Source organism: Oryx dammah, unplaced genomic scaffold, assembly GCF_014754425.2.
Source record: "Oryx dammah isolate SB20612 unplaced genomic scaffold, SCBI_Odam_1.1 HiC_scaffold_11210, whole genome shotgun sequence".
Lineage (NCBI taxonomy): Eukaryota > Metazoa > Chordata > Mammalia > Artiodactyla > Bovidae > Oryx > Oryx dammah.
The window spans coordinates 514,128-534,637 of NW_024080603.1; the positions used below are offsets into that span (position 1 = coordinate 514,128).

Consider the following 20,510-nt stretch of genomic DNA (forward strand, 5'->3'; position numbering starts at 1 on the left):
TTTGATGTGCAGTGAGCAGTAAGATGGAAGCAAGACACCAGCTGCACAGAACCCCACTTCCTCATCAACGATGCGAGAGACTTCTTTGTTGATTCACATAATTTTCGAATACTGGAGGGATATCTTTCTTTAATTTTTTGCACTATTCACAATGAAACTGCTACAGACTTGATGCCTATTTAAATTTAATCTGCATGATTAACATTCTCTCCACCACTTTCTTAAATCTAGAAAATCAACCACAAAATAAATCCTGGAAATTTTTAGGTTCAAGATGGTGACATAGGAGGGTCTTCAACTCATGGACACACTGAATCTACAACCACATAGGGGACAATTCCCCCTGGAAAAAATCTGGAAACGAGCTGAGCAACTCCTACACAAGCGAATGAGAAAAACTGCACACTGAAGCTGTGGAGAGAGGCTGGGCAACCATCTTATCACAAACCCTACTCCCAGCACAGCAACACAGAATCATGTGGAAGCCCCCAGCTTCTCCTGAGAAGCAAAGAGTTTGGATGCCACAGCTGGCCACTCCCTCCTGAGATATGGGACCCCAAACGTCTAGCTTTGAAAGCCAACAGTGCTATGGGAAACTAATGGTTCTCAAAGGGCCCATGTGAACTCATCATGGCTAAACCCCAGGGCCCAGAGCAGACAGCAAACAGACATTCACTCAGACTTTCTGTGTAAGTGGTCTATTTCTTTATCTTGAAGCTTTGATCTAAAGGGCAGGCTTCAAATTTAACATACATCTTGGGACCAACTGCAATACTATCCAGGGACTGGGAGGCCGGCAGAGGCCATTTTTGCACTCTCCCTCTGCTTCATGCTGCCAGCATCTTCCTGAAGTTAAAAGATGACTGGTCCTTGGAAAGAAAGCTATGACAAACCTAGACAGCATATTAAAAAGCAGAAACATCACTTTTCTGACAAAGGTCCATCTAGTCAAAGCTATGGATTTTCCAATAGTCACATACGTATGTGCGAGTTGGACCATAAAAAAGGCTGAGAGCCGAAGAATTGATGCTTTTGAACCGGGGTGTGGAGGAAGACTCTTGAGAGTCCCTTGGACTGCAAGGAGATCAAACCAGTCAATACTAAAGGAAATCAGTCCTGAATACTCATTGGAAGAACTGATATTGAAGCTCCAATACTTTGGCCACCTGAAGTGAAGAGCCAACTCATAGGAAAAGACTCTGATGCTGATAAAGGCTGAAGGCAAGAGAAGAGGGTGACAGAGGATGAGATGGTTGGCTGGCATCACTGACTCAATGGACTTGAGTTTGAGCAAACTCCAGGAGGTGGTGAAGAACAGGGAAGCCTGGCGTCCTGCAGCCCATGGGGTCTCAAAGGGTTGGACACGACTGAGCGACTGAACACCAGCAACAATCTCCTGGAAAGGAGCTTGTGCACATACACGGCACCTTGGTTTTTGTGGCTGCCAGCCAGGAGACACCCCTTGATTGCCTGGCTCTGGTAGCCAGCAGGGCTCTTTCAGAGGTTCCACAGGACTGCAACAATGGAAAAATAGTTCTTAACAGGCAGTCCCCCAAGGGCACAGCACAGAGGCAGCACAGAGAAACGCCCAGTCTCACCTGTAAGAGCGATGGTGATTTAGCCATTCAGTCGTGTCCAACTCTTCGTGACCCCATGAGCTGTGGCCCGCCAGGCTCCTCTGTCCAAGGGATTCTCCAGGCAAGAGTACTGGAGTGGCTTGCCATTTCCATCTCCAACTTAAAGAGCTGCTGCCTGAGGGTCCCGTTTCCAATCAGCCTCCATCTGGTTCTGACTAGATCCTCTCCATTGAGACACTGACAGGTCTTGGCACACCTTCAACTCTAGAAACCACTAACTCAAAGCAGGCTGCCCAGACAATCACACAGGCATGAGGGCCAACCAAGAGTTTGGGCAGGGTAGAGCATTAAGTTTTATCAAGCTGTTTTTTCTAACACATAGAAACCAATACGGAGAATCATTAAAATGAAGACACAGAGAAACATGTTCCAAATGAAAGTACAAGATAAAAAACCTCAGAAAAAGGCCTTAATTAAGTAGAGATAAGTAATTAACCTAATGAAGATTTCAAAATAACAGTCATAAATGTGTTTACTGAGGTCAGGAAAACAATGCCTGAACAAAGCGAGAATTTCAATAAAGAAAGAATATAAATAAGTACGAAGCATAAATCCCAGAGCTGAACAATATAATAACTGCAGTGAAAACTCCAAAAGAGGAGTTTCAACGGCAGACTAGATCAAGCAGAAGAAAGGATCAGTGAATGCAAAAGACAGGGTAATGGGCCCACTCCAAGCAGCAAAAAGAAAAAAGGCATGAAAAGGAGTGAAGGGCACAACCAATATTTGCATTACAGGAATTCCAGGAAGAGAAGAGAGAAAGGGATAGAAAGCTTAGTTAAGAAATAATGGCTGAAAACTTCACTAACCTAGGGAAGGAAACAGTAATCCAGATTCATGAAGCTGCAAAGGTTTCAAATAAGATGAATCCAAACAGACCCACACCAACACACATTATAATTAAATCCTCAAAAGTCAAAGACAAGGGCTCAATCTTAAAAGCAGCAAGAAAAAAAACAATGTTATGCACAAGGTAACTTCTATACGACCGTGAGCATATTTTTCAGCAGAAACTTTGCAGGCCAAAAAAGAATGGCGTGATATATTCAGAGTGCTGAAAAAAACAAACCAAAGCAAAACAAAACAAAAACTGTCAACCAGAATTCTTCAGAACTGAAGGAGATAAAGAGTTTTACACATAAGGAAACACTGAAGGAGCTCGTAACAACTAGACCGGCCCTGGGCTTCCCTGGTAGCTCAGCTGGTAAAGAACCTGTCTGCAATGCAGGAGACCCTGGTTTGATTCCTGGGTTGGGAAGATCCCCTGGAGAAGGGATAGGCTACCCATCCAGTATTCTTAGGCTTCCCAGATGGCTCAGATGGTAAAGAATCCACCTGCAATGTGGGAGACCTGGGTTCGATCCTGGGTTGCAAAGACATGGGTTGGGTAGATTTGCTGGAAGAGGGCAGGGCAACCCATTCAGTATTCTTGCCTGGAGAATCCTCACAGACAGAGGTGCCTGGTGGGCTACAGTCCTTGGGGTTGCAAAGAGTCACACACAACTGAATGACTAAGCACAGCACAGCACAAACTGGCCCTAGAAGAAATGTTAAAGACAGTCTTTAAGGTGAAACTAATTAGGAGAACTAATTAGTAGGAACACAAAGTATAAATCTCACTGTTGAGAGTAATATACAAAAAACAATCTAATGTTGTAAAGGTGATAGATTGTCAAAAGACAAAAGTAATAAAAATAACTATAACTAAAATAATTTGCTAATAAATACGTAAGATAAAAGGATGCTGAACAACAACATCCGAAAGAATAAAAACTGACCACTATTTTACGTTCCACAAAAAATAAACTTGGAATGGATTGAGGACTTGAATTTAAGTCCTGAAGGCATGAAACTCCTAGAAGAAAACATAGGAAGTAGGCTCCTTAACACTGGCCTTGGGGATAGTCTGACACCAAAGCAAAAGCAACAGAAGCATAAATAGTCAAGATGGACTGCGTCACACGAAAAGCTCCTGCACAGCAAAGGAAACCATCAACCAGATAAAAAGGCAGCCTACAGTATGGGAGAGAACACTGAATATCTGATAAAGGGCTAATATACAAAATAAAGAACACATAGAACTTAATAGCAAAAAATAATCATCCAATTAAAAAATGGGCAGAGGATCTCTCTAGATATTTTTGTAAAAAAGATATACAGATGGCCAACAGGTACACAAATAGGTGCTCGATAACACTAATCGTTAGGTAAATGCAAATCAAAGCCACAACAAGATATCAACTCATATCTGTTAGAATGGCTATTATCAGAAAAGATAAGAAATAGCAAGTGTTGGCAGGGATATAGAGGAAAGGGAACCCTTGTGCGCTGTTGGTGAGAATGCAAATTGGTCCAATCACTTTGGAGAGCAGTATGAAGATTCCTCAAGATAGCAAAAATGAAAGTATCATATAATCCAGAATCCCACTTCAGGGTATTTATTCTGAGGAAACAAAATCACTGTCTTGCAGAGATACCTGCACCTTCATGTTCACTGCGGCATTACTTACAACAGGCAAGACGTGGAAGCAACCTCTGTGTCCCCTAATGAATGAACGAATAAAGAAAATCTGGGAATTAATACAGACAATCCAGGGAAGCCCAAGAATGCTAGAGTGGGTAGTCTATCCCTTCTCCAGGGGATCTTCCCGATCCAGGAATCAAACCAGGATCTCCTGCATTTATATATACAATGGAATATTACTCAGCTATAATAAAGAAGGAAATTCTGCCATTTGCAATAACTGGACCTTGAAGCATTATGATAGGTGAAATAATTCAGAGGAGGACAAATACTATGACATCTCTTATATGTGGGATCTAAAAACAAAAAGCCTGATCTCATAGTTGCAGAGACCAGACTGGTGGTTGCCAGAGGTGGGGGGTTGAGAGGTGGGTGAAATGAGTGAAGGCGATCCAAAGATACCAGCTTTTAGTTATGGGGTAAGCAAGTTCTGGGGATACATGTATAGCATACATTAATAATACTGTATTGTGTATTTGAAATTTGCTAAGAGAGTATTAAATTTTCTCATCAAAAGAAAAAAATTTCTAACTGGGTGGTGATGATGTTAACTTACTGTGTTGATAATTTTGCAATATATGTCTATCAAATCATTATACTGTTCACTTAAAACTAATACAGTGTTATTTATCAGTAATGTCTCAGTTTTAAAAAATCTGAGCCAATGCAGATAAAACTGTGATCTACACTAAGTCATATATGTAAAGTTTTTATATTTTTATCCATATGAACCGTGTCTTTCCTGAGCATTTTTCCTGCAGTGAGTTTCTCTGTTCAGAATTTCCCAAGGGCATATGATCCTGTAGAAAGATTTTTAAGATGTGAGTAGTTAGCAAATACTTAAATACAAATTAAAACATTCTTTGGAGGGAGGGGGAGCTCTCTGTTTGAACACTTAAAATAACAAACTGTGCTTTTTCTTTTTTTTAAAGTCCTGATTTATAGCATTCACTGATTTCCTTAGTCTAAAAATATTCCCACCATTGCTGTTTGAGGCTACCAACATGATGTCACTGAACATGGGTTGGGGAGATGTGAGCCACTTTCTATTGTACTTCCCCCATGAAGGTAAAAGAAATGTAAGTAACCTCAAGACCACAGACAATAGTAAAATGTAGTAACACCCAATAAGTTGTAGATTTTTGAGTACTTATTACCTGTTTTAAAAATTTATTTAACATCGTGATTCTATAATTTAATTTTAATAATGGCTCACAGAACTTCAGAAAATTAAACGGTCAGCTCTCATGAGCCTGTATGAGGCGGTCCCTGCACACCGCTAAGTGGAGACAGAGAGCAGCCAGGCCACTCCTGCAAGACAGCCAGAGGCCGCCATGGGATGGGATGAGTGGGGCCGCGGGGTAGAAGGGGGCGAGACACCGAGAGCTGCGAGGAAGACACCACCTTCAGAACTTGTGGCTTCACGAATGCAGGGAGAGGAGGAAAGTGAAGGTGCTCTGAAGTTGATTCCCAGGTTGGGGGTGGTGGGCCTGAGTGGAAGGGGTGGTCCCGTGAGCTAAGCCAAGGATTTCAGCAGATACGGGGTAGAACGTGGTGACTGAATTCTCACCCATCCTGTCTCTTCTACAGGCCACAGTGCTGGAAGGCCGTTGCTGCTTACGGAACACAGGAATGAATGCCCTGCTTAGGCTGAGCACACGTCCCCGAATGAAAAGTTCTCAGTGTAAAGTGAATTAATTCCTTCAGAGGAGGCAACCACCAACTGTTGCTCTGGAAAAAGAATAATTTCCTATCAATTGCTAATACTCATAAATTGCATAAAAACAGGTTAAGTAAAACTTGAACCTAAATCAGGTCTCAGTTCAGTTCAGTCGCTCAGTCGTGTCCTAGAGTGAAGTCAGGTCTAAGGTAATGCAAAAACCTCTTGTGCTGAATGATTTTAAGTCTCCACAGTGAGCAGATATTGCTCACTTAGATAATATACTTCTATCATTAGTGTGAATGACACCAATCATCCAAAAAGGCAGCCTTGGGAATTTTAGCTAGACTTTGAAAGGAAAGCCCTTCTTCTCAAAGACCAACAGAGACTTTCCTCTTTCAATCCTAGTTGTCTTAAATGTGTCAGAGATCAAGAGGCAACATCAATGTTTAAGAAATAGCTCAGCTATGTCAGTTTGCCATTCATCAGCAAACCTCTAGGCAAGGGTATCTTACTTTCCTTAAGCCAGACGAATCTGTCTTCCTGTTTAGGCCTCGGTATTGACTATGCCAAAGCCTTTGACTGTGTGGATCACAAGAAACTGGAAAATTCTGAAAGAGATGGGAATACCAGATCACCTGACCTGCCTCTTGAGAAATCTGTATGCAGGTCAGGAAGCAACAGTTAGAACTGGACATGGAACAACAGACTGGTTCCAAATAGGAAAAGGAGTACGTCAAGGCTGTATATTGTCACCCTGCTTATTTAACTTCTATGCAGAGTACATCATGAGAACACTGGACTGGAAGAAACACAAACTGGAATCAAGATTGCCAGGAGAAATATCAATAACCTCAGATATGCAGATGACACCACCCTTATGGCAGAAAGTGAAGAGGAACTAAAAAGCCTCCTGATGAAAGTGAAAGAGGAGAGTGAAAAAGTTGGCTTAAAGCACAACATTCAGAAAACGAAGATCATGGCATCTGGTCCCATCACTTCATGGGAAATAGATGGGGAAACAGTGGAAACAGTGTCAGACTTTATTTTTCTGGGCTCCAAAATCACTGCAGATGGTGACTGCAGCCATGAAATTAAAAGATGCTTACTCCTTGGAAGAAAAGTTATGATCAACCTAGATAGCATATTCAAAAGCAGAGACATTACTTTACCGACTAAGGTCCGTCTAGTCAAGGCTATGGTTTTTCCAGTGGTCATGTATGGATGTGAGAGTTGGACTGTGAAGAAGGCTGAGTGCTGAAGAATTGATGCTTTTGAACTGTGGTGTTGGAGAAGACTCTTGAGAGTCCCTTGGACTGCAAGGAGATCCAACCAGTCCATTCTGAAGGAGATCAGCCCTGGGTGTTCTTTGGAAGGAATGATGCTAAAGCTGAAACTCCAGTACTTTGGCTACCTCATGTGAAGAGTTGACTCACTGGAAAAGACTTTGATGCTGGGAGGGATTGGGGGCAGGAGGAGAAGGGGACGACAGAGGATGAGATGGCTGGATGGCATCACGGACTCGATGGACGTGAGTCTCAGTGAACTCCGGGAGTTAGTGATGGACAGGGAGGCCTGGCGGGCTGCGATTCATGGGGTCGCAAAGAGTCAGACATGACTGAGCAACTGAACTGAACTGAACTGAGGCCCCACAGGACGGGGCGGGCTGTTACAGGTGAGTGGGCGTGGGCTCTCACACAGAGGGAAACCAGATTCCCGGCTTGGCCTTAGGAACTCCTCCCCCTCTGTTTTTCCCATCCTCTGCCTCCTGGCTGTCCCCACCACAGGGTAGCCTGCTCGTGCTAAGTCACTCAGTCGCGTCTGACTCTGTGCGACCCCGTGGCCTGCAGCCCGCCAGGCTCCTCTGTCCACGGGGCTCTCCAGGCAAGAACACTGGAGTGGGCTGCTCTGCCCTCCTCGAGGGGATCTTCCCCACCCAGGGATCAAACCCCAGTCGCTTATCTCTCCTGCACTGGCAAGTGGGTTTTTTGACCACTGGCGCCACCTGGGAAGACCCATAAATACCTCCTGCTGTGGAGAAGGAAATGGCAACCCACTCCAGTGTTCTTGCCTGGAGAATCCCAGGGACGGGGGAGCCTGGTGGGCTTCCATCTATGGGGTCGCACAGAGTCGGACACGACTGACGCAACTTAGCAGCAGCAGCAGCAGCAGTGGAAGAGAGAACTGGATAAGGAGCAGCCAGGGCAGAGGTGCCCCATTCCAGTGGAGGGCAGACAGCCCCGGGCCTGCTGCCCTGCTGCCCACAAGGGACGGAGCGCCTGCGTCTACCTGAAACGAGGCAGCCTCCTTTCCCACGGTGCTCAGCGCAGGTACACGTGCCCAGAATATTCTCGGTCACTCCTCCCCCTTGTCAGCCAGATGACTCTCTCCGCTTCAGCCTCTGGGGTCTCATGAAGCTCGCTGTGCCCAGTGCCAGGCCTAAGGCCCCCTCTCTCTCCTGCGAGCCAAAGCTTTCCCACACACATGACCCACGGCTGCATCCTCAGCACCCTGGCCTGTTCCCTGTTGGGAGCTCAGGGCTGTCTTACCCTCAGACACCCCACAGATGCGCACCCCTCTCTGCTCAGGGTTTTGGCTGCTCCAATGTGGTTTCTCAGGAAAAGCTGTGGTTTTGCAACACCAGAGGCCTTTATTTAAATAGCTCCACGTAAATATGTACTAAAGCTAAATGGAAAAATTTTGTTTATTTAGTGGCTTTACCAAATCTATCGACAAACATTTGGGGCACCCACTGTGAGTCAAGGGCATCTGTACAGACGCGGTAGTGTGGTGAGGCACTGATGACATAAAGGACATCTCTAAACGTGAGCAGCCACGTTCAGGGACAACTCGAGCTGTGTCCTCAGCGGCAGTGTCCTTCTCTCACTTCCCCTTAAGAAGTCACCCTTGGATGCGCGCCATGGGAAAACACAGCAGATATTCTTCGTAGCAGCGTGTGATATGTGTACAGATCAAAACTCTGCATGCCATAATAACTTGGGACTAGACAAGGCTGTCCCTTTGATTTCCTATGCCTTCTGAATGGTACTGTACTAGGGAGTGAAAGTTAGCTTTCAAAATACTTCCCTGATATCTACTGGGCACGCACAGTGGCCCAGGGTGAGAATTGACCCAAAGCATACGGATGATACAGAAACACAGATTCACCATCACCCTCACCGTGGGGACAGAGGAGACAGGCAGGTTCAGGAAGGTTCTTGGAGGGGAGAGAACCTGGGTTGAAGGAAGCTGCAAAGGGTCTGCGTCATTCAAAAATGGGTGACTCAGACAACCCAGACAATACGCACTCAAAGAGGACATATTACATATCTGGGGGAGAGAAATGGGCCGGACGACCTTCCCAACGACTCGGTGATTCTGTGTTCTTATGGGCAGGAGAAGTGCATCTTGGATATATTTGCCACCAAAGGCAACAGTATAGAAAGTGAGGATAACATCAACACACTAATAAAATCCAAGTAGAATTAGTTGGATGCTGAGGTCCTCGACAGAGCAGAAACTTGAAGAATGTATTTTTAGGGTGCAGAAGTAGAATGGTGTTATAAATACAAAGAGGCATCAGTAATAAAGGCACTAAGGCGACGGAAAAAATTCTCCCCACCTTGTTTCCATGGATACATTTTCTATGTTAACACAGGAAATAGAAAACAAAAAATCCCCATGCGACACACCTCAAGTAGGGGGGATTGAGGATGCACTGAAAATGTGTTTTATCACCGGAGATCAGCAGTGACTAGAAACGAACAAGTGATTCTTCCCGTCTTTCCCTCCTGGGTCCCTGCACCCGCCACACTCTTCCGGTCTTGCAGAGAAGGCGGGTGAGGCTGTCTGAGCATTAAGCCTGTTTCGAGCACGCTGGGGGTAAGCACCCGAATCATGAGACATCTCTCAGCCGGGCCACGTGCCTGGAGGGGCAGGATGTGGGGAGACTAGAGGTCAGGGCAGCAAGAGGCGAGGCACACCCAGAGAAGCCGACCTGAGGGTGGGAACTCCAGGCCCATCGGGGGAGGGGGTTGGGGGAAGGGGGGGCCCCTTGCTCCCCACTGTCTACCCTACAGCTTTGGAAAGTGACAGCTAGATTTCTGCGGCAGTTTGAGAACGAACGAAAGGTGACCTTTACATCATCCCAAACAAAAGTCTGGAAGTCTGCTTCAGCACCCGTCACGTCCCGGGAAAGCATTCCTGGGAGGCTCAGTGAGTCTGCGCTGACTCTGGCAGGGGCTGGACTGTGTGCACAGCCACATGGGCCCCTCTATCGCCTGTGAGAGGGCGCGGGGAGCTAGCTCTGGGGTACGATTCAGCAGGGGAGAGGAGGGCCAGACCTCCAACAGAAATACTGGGAGAGCCTCACATGCAGGTCACATATATAATTTTACGTTTTCTAGTAGCTGCACTAAAAAATAAACAGGTGAAATTAGTTTAGTATTTTAAGCACAGTATGTGCAAGATGTTATCATTTCAACATGGAATCAACATGCGACTGAGATATCTTTAATGAGCTAATCTATGTTCTTTTTCATACGAAGTTCCTGGAATCTCATAATGGTTCACAATGGTTCACACTTGGAGAACGTTACCACTGGAGGAATTGCACTTCAGTCTGGGACCGGCAGGCATAAGCTGGGCAAACACAGAGCATGCTGGGGGTCGTCTGCCACACAGGATTCTGAGCCACCTGGGTCAGGGGCCTCAAGCTCAGGAGGGGACAGCTGGAGGGCCAGAAGTGAAAACCAGCTCCTGACTCTATCAAATCCAGAACAGCCTCTGCTCATCAACCTGTGATTGGAGTTCACATAACAGAATCTTGAACCATTCCTCTTAGCCAGTAGCACTTAAACTTCAGGTTGATTAGAAGGTTGATTAGAACAGGTTGGCAGGGGCTTCCCTGGTGATCCAGCGGGTAAGAATCTGCCTGCCAGTACCGGGAACACGGCTTCCGATCCCTGGACCAGGAGGATCCCACGTGCTACAGGAGAATGAAGCCCAGATGCCATAAGCACTGAAGGCCGCACGCCTAGAACCTGTGCTCCTCAACAAGAGAAGACACCGCGGGAAAGTCCACACACTGCAACTAGAGAGGGCAGCCCTCACTCACCACAACTAGAGAAAGCCCACACGCAGTAAAGAAGAGCCGGCAGAGCCACAAACAAACGAACAGGCTGCCCGGGCCCACCCGCTGAATTTCTGATCCTGCAGTTGAGCTGTGTCAGTCTGACAAATTCCTGGGGCCACGACTGCTCCTGGGAACCACATTTAGAGAACCACTGCTCTAGTCTAACCTCTGGCCAATGCATGACCTTCCTAGACAGCTTTTCCCACTGAAGGCTCAGTGTACTTCTATTTGATTACCTCCCATGGGAGTGAACGCACTACCCACAAAGGCTACCAATTCCACTTCCATTCTAATATTTTCAATTCTAATTCTTTCCCATGTTGAGCCTAGTATGATACCTTAAAACTTTCCACTGCTTCTGCCTTCAGGGCTGCATTTCTCCTTCCTCACTCAAAGTCTTTACAAAACTGAAGATCTGTTCCACTCCTTTTTCTCACTCCCTGGCACTCCACATCCTATGTATCTTGTTTTAGGCCATTATGACAGGCTTAGTATTATGCATTTTTACTACAGCAAAGTTCTATCCTCCCCTAATCTTTACAACAATTTCAAGGTTAAATAGTTTACTATAAAACAAAATACAGTCGTCCCTTGGCATCCATGGGACCCACCCCCCAGTCGTCCTCCACCCCCATGGATATCAAAATCCACAGATACTCAAGTCTCTTGTATACAATGGCATGGTAGCATGAACCCTGAAAAGCTTGTCTCAAAGCAAGGTTTCATAACTGCAAACTTGGCCAATTCAGTCCCTATTTCTGCCTCTACTATCCCCAAAGTAGGTCACGTGTGTGAAAGTGCTTTTAAAGCAGGCACTTCCAAATGCCTGTCCCCATACTGATGTTAGTCTGTGATGATGACTGCATCCGTTTTCACTGATAGAAACAAAGATTCCACTAAGCCAAATGGATCCACATTAAATAGCTCTCCTGCATTCAGAGATTATGTCCTTCCTATTTTCCAGGGCTGAAACAACCTTCCTGTCATGAGGGTGAGGAGGTGCTCAGTGAAATTCCAAAGGCAGGAACTTCTCTCATCTAGCTCTGGAAAGCCCTGTGCAAAGTCCAGGTCAAATTGGTCTCAGGCTGCTCGCAACCAGCCTATGTCCTGTAATGTTAATTAGTCAGAAAGCAGACCATCTCCTCTGAGGCCGGCCATGATTTTCTCCTGCTATACCCGGGGAACAATGGAGTCTTTTTGGGAGCTGCTCATTGGGTGGGCTGTGCTTTCTGACTTCACAACAAAACCACTTCCTCTTACTGGACATGAGACACGTGCCTCTCCCAGAGGCTTTGCTATGGCTGCGTGTCCCCCTCCTCCATGAAAACAGGGATAGGTGATGCAGTCTGACAGACCTCAGCAGCTGCAGCCCCGCACTCGTCCCAGGGCTCCAAGCCTGCTACGGATGCCTGGTGTTTGAGAGCACTATGCTCCCCAGCAAGAATACACAGAAGAACTACACAAAAAAGATCTTCACAACCCAGATAATCAGGATGGTGTGATCACTCACCTAGAGCCAGACATCCTGCAATGCAAAGTCAAGTGGGCCTTAGAAAGCATCACTACGAACAAAGCTAGTGGAGGTGATAGAATTCCAGTTGAGCTATTTCAAATCCTAAAATATGCCAGCAAATTTGCAAAACTCAGCACGACTGGAAAAGGTCAGTTTTCATTCTAATCCCAAAGAAAGGCAAAGCCAAAGAATGCTTAAACTACTGTATAATTGCACTCATCTCATATGCTACTAAAGTAATGCTCAAAATTCACCAAGCCAGGTTTTAGCAATACGTGAACCGTGAACTTCCAGATGATCAAGCTGTATTTAGAAAAGAGGAACCAGAGATCAAATTGCCAACATCCATTGTATCATCAAAAAAGCAAGAGAGTTCCAGAAAAACATCTACTTCTGCCTCATTAACTATGCCAAAGCCTTTGACTGTGTGGATCACAACAAACAGTGGAAAATTCTGAAAGAGATGGGACTATCAGACCACCTGACCTGCCTCCTGAGAAATCTGTATGCAGGTCAAGAAGTAACAGTTAGAACCGGACATGGAACAACAGACTGGCTCCTAATTAGGAAAGGAGTATGTCAAGGCTGTATATTGTCACCCTGCTTATTTAACATATATGCAGAGTATATCATGAGAAACGCTGGACGAGATGAAGCACAAGCTGGTATCAAAATTGCTGGTAGAAATATCAATAACCTCAGATATGCAGATGACACCACCCTTATGGCAGAAAGCGAAGAACAACTACAGAGCCTCTTTTTTTTTTTTTTTTAATATGGTCCCAACTACTTTACTTTTCAAAGTAGGCTTCTCTTCTCTTCCGTAGCTCTTCTGAAGTAGGATGTGAACCTGATGTCTGTGGGGTATCTTGACATCTATTTCTGGAAGTACCTTGCATACTGAGCTGAATGGCCCTGCGGAGATCGGCCTCTTCATCGTCCATGTCAATTTCTTGGCAACTTAGTGCCAGAGCCCTCTGAAAGTCCTCCTCATCCTCGTCTAACATTCCTGTCCCATCATTTACTTCTAAGACACGTTCTAGATCTGTTTTCTGGACTCTCTGTTCTTTAAGTTGTGCTAATTCTTCTCCAATAAGTTTTGGTCGATGCATCTGTTGGACCCTGATCATCTGTAGAAGTTGGTCAGCTTCACAATCTGGCAGATCACCCTTAACAACAAATATAGAGTAACCTTCCTGTTGTAACTGAGCCAAGAAAAGTGCAAGGTATGTGTCTGATATTAATTCTGGACCCGTCAAAAGAGAATTCAAGTTGAACCACTGTTTTCCTAATTTTCTAACTGTAAACCAGTGTTCTTTATAGTTGCATATAAATGATCTTTCATTTATGGGATCAATCCTGAGCCTCTGGTACTCTGGACTGTTAAACAGGATTAGTTCTAAACCCCAAACTTTCAAGGCATTGCTTATAACTTGAATAGAGAAAAAGCCACTGTCATCCATATTTCCAGAAGGCTGCTGCAAAAATGTGCGATAGTCTTCACTAGTAACTCCTCCTTCTGCCATTCTCATCCTCTCTTCCTCATCCAGCTGATGTGCAATTGAAGATAATTCCACAGGGCTGAAGTATTCTCCTTGTAGTAGGTTATTCAAGCAATGTTGAGCACAAAGTGAGCCTTCTTGTTTTTCGTGGAAGATGGACTCCATGTTTATTTGTCTGGAGCCAACGGCCCCCGCCTACAGAGCCTCTTGATGAAAGTGAAAGAGGAGAGTGAAAAAGTTGGCTTAAAACTCAGCATTCAGAAAACTAAGATCATGGCATCTGGTCCCATCACTTCATAGCAAATAGATGGGGAAACAGTGGAAACAGTGACAGACTTAATTTTGGGGGGCTCCAAAATCAGTGCAGATGTGACTGCAGCCATGAAATTAAAAGACGCTTACTCCTTGGAAGGAAAGTTATGAGCAACCTAGATAGTATATTCAAAAGCCAGAGACATTACTTCGCCGACTAAGGTCCATCTAGTCAAGGCTATGGTTTTCCCAATAGTCATGTATGGATGTGAGAGTTGGATTCTAAAGAAAGCTGAGCACCAAAGAATTGATGCTTTTGAACTGTGGCATTGGAGAAGACTCTTGAGAGTCCCTTGGACTGAAAGGAGATCCAACCAATCCATCCTAAAGGAGATCAATCTTGAATATTCAGTGGAAGGACTGATGCTGAAGCTGAAACTCCAATACTTTGGCCACCTCATGTGAAGAACTGACTCACTGGAAAAGACCCTGATGCTGGGAAAAATTGAAGGCGGGAGGAGAAGGGGATGACAGAGGATGAGATGGTTGGATGGCATCGCTGACTCAATGGACATGAATTTGGGTAAACTCTGGGAGTTGGTGATGGACAGGGAGGCCTGGTGTGCTGCAGTCCATGGGGTCGCAAAGAGTCGGACATGACTGAGCAACTGAACGGACTGATGCTCCCCGTATTCTAATGGCCAAGGCTTGCAGGAATGAGGATGTGGGCTGCGCTGAAACTGGGCTGGGGGTAGGCACTATGGGGGAGGCAATGTTGACACCCCCTCTGCTTTGACCAGGCCAGCTTAGGAAGAGCGGGTGTAAAGCTGGGATCCCGGAAGCCTCCTTCCAGTATACATGTCTGACCCCTGGACTGTGCTTTGCAGATCCCTGAAATCCCACAGGCATGGAGGGGGGCCTTTCAGGGGACTGGCAGATGGTCCCTGACCTCAGAAAGTAGGAGATCCAAGAAAGAAAATCACCTTTCAGAAATGAGGCAGGCCAATGTTTTTCTGTAAAGGGCCAGAGAGCACTTATTTTAGGGTTTGCTGGGCACACGGCCCCCACTGTACCTGCTCGACCCTGCTGTTGAGTAAAAGCAGCCACAGGTGCTATGTAACCAAGAGTGAGGCTGTGAGCCAATAAAACTTTATTTACAAAGCAGGCCACGTTTGGCCCGTAGCTTGTAGCCCTCTGTCCTAGAGGACACCTAAAAAATCCTAGGCAGCCTCAGTCGGTCCTGTGTTTTGTGCTTCTCCAGCACCCGGTTCACACCTCCCCACGCTGTGCTCTAGGAACATGTCCTGTTTATCTGTCTGTGGACCCCATGGCTTCTGGAGCAGAGACTGTGTCCCTGGAACCAGACAGAACAGCTGTTTAATATTAATACTTTATCTGGGGAGAAAGTGTGAGAGTGCTGCTGGGGGAGCTGATGTTGACAGCAGACAAACCTCTCGGCATTTCCAGCCTTTTGGCAAAAACCTACAGGAACAAGGGAATCTTTTCAGGAGATGCTTATTAGGTGGGCTGTGCTTCTAGGAAAGATCCAGGGAAAAAAAAAGATCTTTGCTGATGTCAAGCACCACCAGCAGACAGCAGCCTGGCTTCCAGTTTCATCCTGTGTTAAAATGCAGACCCATGGGGGGATTCTGACGTCAGGGCTAAACCCCAGAAAGCAGTGCTCCCGAAGCTGCCTGTAGACGGGCTGCTCCCACCCCCCAGGGAGCCTTCCTGTCACAGACCCATCACTATTCACTGCTGCCTCCTTTGATGAAGAGGAAAAACACCATGGCTGGCCAGAGATATAAAAATCCTTTGTTATCAGAAAGTCTAAAGTGTCCCTCCCGGCCAGTGCAGCACCATTAAGTGACGTCAATGGCTCAGGACATCTGAGCCCCGCGTTTTCACCCTTCTCAGAACAGCAGCTAATTTATGGCAGTAAAGACATTTCTATTTCGAGCCTCAGAAAAGAGGAGGTGGCCCCTCTTCTTCTGCATCCCTAAATCCTGTGCGAAGGGCTCGCCTCCACCCCGAGAGGCAAGAAGAGCTTACAGGTGGCAAGAAGCCAGGACCCGGACACTCAAGTCCATCCCAGCTCACCGACAGCTTAGGAACCCACTAAGGGCCAGGCAGCACAGGCACACAAAGACAAGCACAGCCCAAGGACCCTGCTGGAGAGAAGAGGGCAGGGAGGCACAGGGGTGGCATCATAAGGGTGGGCGTGACGCACAGCAAAGAAGGCACTTCAGGGGCTTGAGGTCGGAGCTGGAACTTGATGTTCTGGGGCTGGACCGTGGATGTCTGGCAGAATTTGGGTACATGGAGCTGCAGGGAGAATGATAACAGGAGACAGGGTCCCATTCACTAAAGGAGAAAGTGGCAAAGGAGAAGGAGCAGGGCCTGGCTAGCGGCAGAGGCTGCGCTGGTTTTGGATCTGGGCTGACTTGACGCGTTCCTGCAAAGGCGTGAATGAGCCCAGTGGGCCTGTGTCCTGCACTCTGGTGTACGGCCCCTGCGCTGGCTTGCCCCACCTGGGGTCACTCGTGTGTCTCCAAAAAGCCACCAGGATGTCCTACGGTTCTCCCTGCACCCATCTCCCCTCTCACGTAGACCGCATCCTTCTGCCTTCAATGTCTAAACTTGGAGGCTGAATTTTTTTTTTTTTTACCTATGAAAGTCAGTTCCCCTCCTTCCTCAGAGGTCTCCAAGGACTTGCTTCTCTGCATAGACTTACGGTATTAACACGTAACTGACTGGAGACGCAGTAACACCACAGATATCAGTTTCTACAAAAATCCCCCAGTCAATAATGTGTTTAGTGAAAACCGCTTGATTCCAGATGAAACTATGCTGATGGAGGCATTTTTATGGTGAACTAAATCTTTCCAAAAAGTACATGGTTGCTTTTGCTATTCTGGAATGCTTTCCTAATATTCTTAAGAAAGAAGAACAAAGCTGGAGGTATCACACTTTGTTATTCCAAACTATGCTACAAAGTCATAGTAGTCAAGACAGTATGGTACTGGCATAAAAACAGACACACAGATCAATGTACCTACTGATGCAGATCAACAGAGAGTCCAGATGTAACCCACATATTTATACGGTCAATTAATTTATGACAAAGAAGCCAAGAACATACAAAGAGGAAAGAACAGTCTCTTTAGTAAATGATGTTGGAAATTAAATACCCACATGGGAAAGAATGAAACGGAACCACTATCTTACACCATACACAAAAATCTACTCAAAATTGATTACAGTTTTGAACATAAGAAATCATGAAAATCCTAGAAGAAACCATAGGAGATAAGCTCCTTGGACGTTGGTCTTGGCAGTGATTTTTTTTGACAGCAAAAGCAAGGGCAAAAAAAGACCCCAAAAATAATTAACTGGGACTACACAAAGTCATCAAGAAAATGAAAGGATATCATACCAAATGGGAGAAAATATTTGTAAATCACAGAGCTGATAAGGGAGTTAGCATCTAAAAAATATAAAGAAATCATACAACTCAATAGCAATAGCAAACAAACAATCCAATTTTTAAAATGCGTGGAGGATTTAAACAGACATTTTTCTAAAGAAGACTTCCAGGTACACAAATAAGTTTTCAACATCATTAATTATCAGGGAAATACAAATCAAAACCATAATGAGATATAAACTCACACTCATTAAGATGGCTATTACCAAAAAGTAAATAAAAAACAAATAACAAGAGTTGTCCAGGATGTCAAGAAAAGGGAATCCTTGTGCACTGCTGGTGAGAATGTAAATTGGTGCAGCCAGTATAGGAAACAGCAGAGGAGTTCTTAAAAAAATTAAAAATGGGATTACCATATGATCCAGAAATTCCACTCCTGGGTATTTATCCAAAGGAAATAAAATCACTAGCTCTAAAAGATATATACAGCCCATGTTTACTGCAGCGTTACTTACAATAGCTAAGACATGGAAACAACCCAAGTGCCCATGGATGGCTGAATGGATAAAGAAAATGTGGTTTCTACACACACAATGAAATATTATTTAGCCACAAGAAAGAAGGAAATCTTGCCATTTGAAACAACACGGATAGACCTTGAGGGCACCATGGTAAGTGAAGTAAGTCAGGTAGAGAAAGACAGATACAATATATTATCGTTTATACCTGGAGTCTAAAACAAAAACTCAGACTCATACAGACAATAGTTTGGTAGTTGCCAGAGGTGGGGGTGGGGTGGGTGAAAGGGATGCAGGAGGTCAAAAAGTACAAGCTTCCAGTTATAACAAGTAAGTCCTGAGGATGGGGTGTATAACGTGGGCTACGGTTAGTAATGCCACGTTGCATATTTGAAATTTGCTAAGAGCTGGTATTCCACATTTTCATTAAAAGAATAAACTTGTAACCATGTATGGTGATAGATGTTAACTAGAATTACTTATATATATCACTTCACAATATATACAAATACTGAATCATTAGTTTCTAAAGAAGCATGGGCATGGATACCTTCCAAGGGTTTACATACCAGCTGGAAGCTCACTGTACTCAGCCTGTGTCCTTGGAAGCCACCTTCTCAGTGGGAAGAGCCCAGAAATCTTTAGTCTGCAGTTCTCTAGTTTACCTCCTTGCCTGGCCAGGCTTCTTCCTAACCCCAGTCACCTCCCAGGTCTCCGACATGCTACCCGAAAGGGATTATGCCCTGAAGCCCTTCATATCCTTGACAGACACTGTCCCTTCAATTAAAATCTTCATCTAGGTCAAAGGCCATGTTTGAAAGGTTTTAAAAAATAGATCACACACACACACACCCACACACAGTGGAATAGTATTCAGCCATAAAAAAGAATGAAATCTTGCCATTTGCAACAACATGGATGCACTTGGAGGGTATTATGTGAAGCGAAATAAGGCAGAGAAAGACCGTATGATATCACTTATATGTGGAATATAAAAAATAAAATGAATGAACAAAAAAGAAAGACTCAGGGATAGAGAACTAGTGGTTACCAGTGGGAAAAAGGAAAGGAGGAGAGGAAAACTGGGCAGGGAATTAAGAGGCATAAACTACCAGGTATCAAATAAATAAGCTAAATGGATATACAGGGATTATAGGCAATATTTTATAATAACTATAAATGGACTATAACTTTTTAAAAATTGTGAATCACTATGTTGTACTGAAATTTACATAATATTGCACATCTAGTATATCTAAATAAATAGATTTTTATTAAAAAATAGACCATTGGTAATTATGTTTGTTGAATAGCTTTTAATCAATAAACTTTAACGCATAAAGTGAAAATACACACAATCCAGTACTAAAGTATAAATCAAAAAGAAAAAATGACACACCATTGCTGTTCTCTATGATAAAACTACCTAAATAAAGTTCCTAAATATGGCAACTTATTACAATTCTGTTACTTCAGAAAACACTCAAATATATTGCTCTGCATGCTGCTGCTGCTGCTAAGTTGCATCAGTCGTGTCCGACTCTGTGCAACCCCATGGACGGCAGCCCACCAGGCTCCACCATCCCTGGGACTCTCCAGGCAAGAACACTGGAGTGGGTTGCCATTTCCTTCTCCAATGCATGAAAGTGAAAAGTGAAAGTGAAGTCGCTCAGTCGTGTCCGACTCTTCGAAACCCCATGGACTGAGGCTCCTCCGTCCATGGGATTTTCCAGGCAAGAGTACTGGAGTGGGGCGCCAGTGCCTTCTCCGATTGTTCTGCATGACATAATGGTTAAAGAAAATCGCAGTACTAATTGGAAATGATTTCTGGTTTTGACATGAATTCATAGGGGTGAAATGCTCAAATAAATCTATACTTTTCATATAAGAAATTAAGGTAGAAAATTAGAGCAGCTTTTATTTGGAAGAAAAAACATTTTATGATCTCATTAAATATATTGGTCCTGCGCTGTTCAGTCACAAGCTAAATCATAACCTATGTAGCATTACTAATAAAGTGCATAGGCTTGCTGGAGAGTCTTTTCTTTTACTATTTGTCTAAGGGCGTCATTTTGCCCCAAAGCCTCTAAATTGGCAACTACCGTAGATACAGAGAAAGACAGACAGAGAGCAGTGGTGAGAGGGTAACGGATGCACGGTCACGCCGACAAAGCACGTGGAGCAAACTGAACGCCTTACCTGCTTGTTTTTGTCAGTGGTACAACACAGTTTCTTGAGGGAGACGAAATGCCTGATTTTCCTAATAACATAAATAATCCATGATTAGTGAGTCAGATATGAGACAATTCAACAAGTCAGCAAATGAAAACATCCACAGAATCT

The 20,510-nt window shown here is 44.7% G+C and overlaps 2 protein-coding genes across 3 annotated transcripts in view; both read right to left on the minus strand.

Moving 5' to 3' along the window:
• The window catches only part of LOC120860936 (high affinity cAMP-specific and IBMX-insensitive 3',5'-cyclic phosphodiesterase 8B), a 113,126-nt gene that overhangs the window by 52,310 nt on the left and 40,306 nt on the right, over positions 1-20,510 (minus strand). Inside the window, exon 9 of the mRNA XM_040236645.1 lies at positions 20,367-20,427. Coding sequence (XP_040092579.1) covers positions 20,367-20,427 — 61 coding nt within the window. The remainder of the gene's footprint in view (positions 1-20,366; positions 20,428-20,510) is intronic.
• LOC120860939 (ataxin-3) lies at positions 13,254-14,155 on the minus strand. 2 transcript variants are annotated; one of them, XM_040236650.1, is made up of 2 exons: positions 13,902-14,135; positions 13,254-13,748 (listed from the first exon to the last, which is right to left on the minus strand). In XM_040236650.1, exons 1-2 carry the CDS (start codon positions 14,133-14,135, stop codon positions 13,260-13,262), a joined length of 723 nt encoding a protein of 240 aa, XP_040092584.1. In that variant the 3' UTR covers positions 13,254-13,259. The 2 variants fall into 2 exon arrangements, with proteins under 2 accessions (XP_040092584.1, XP_040092583.1); XM_040236649.1 differs by having other exon boundaries at positions 13,254-14,155.

Coding starts and splice junctions, on each gene's coding strand:
- LOC120860939 (XM_040236649.1), bottom strand. CDS start 14,135: ATGGAGTCCATCTTCCACGAAAAACAAGAAGGCTCACTTTGTGCTCAA.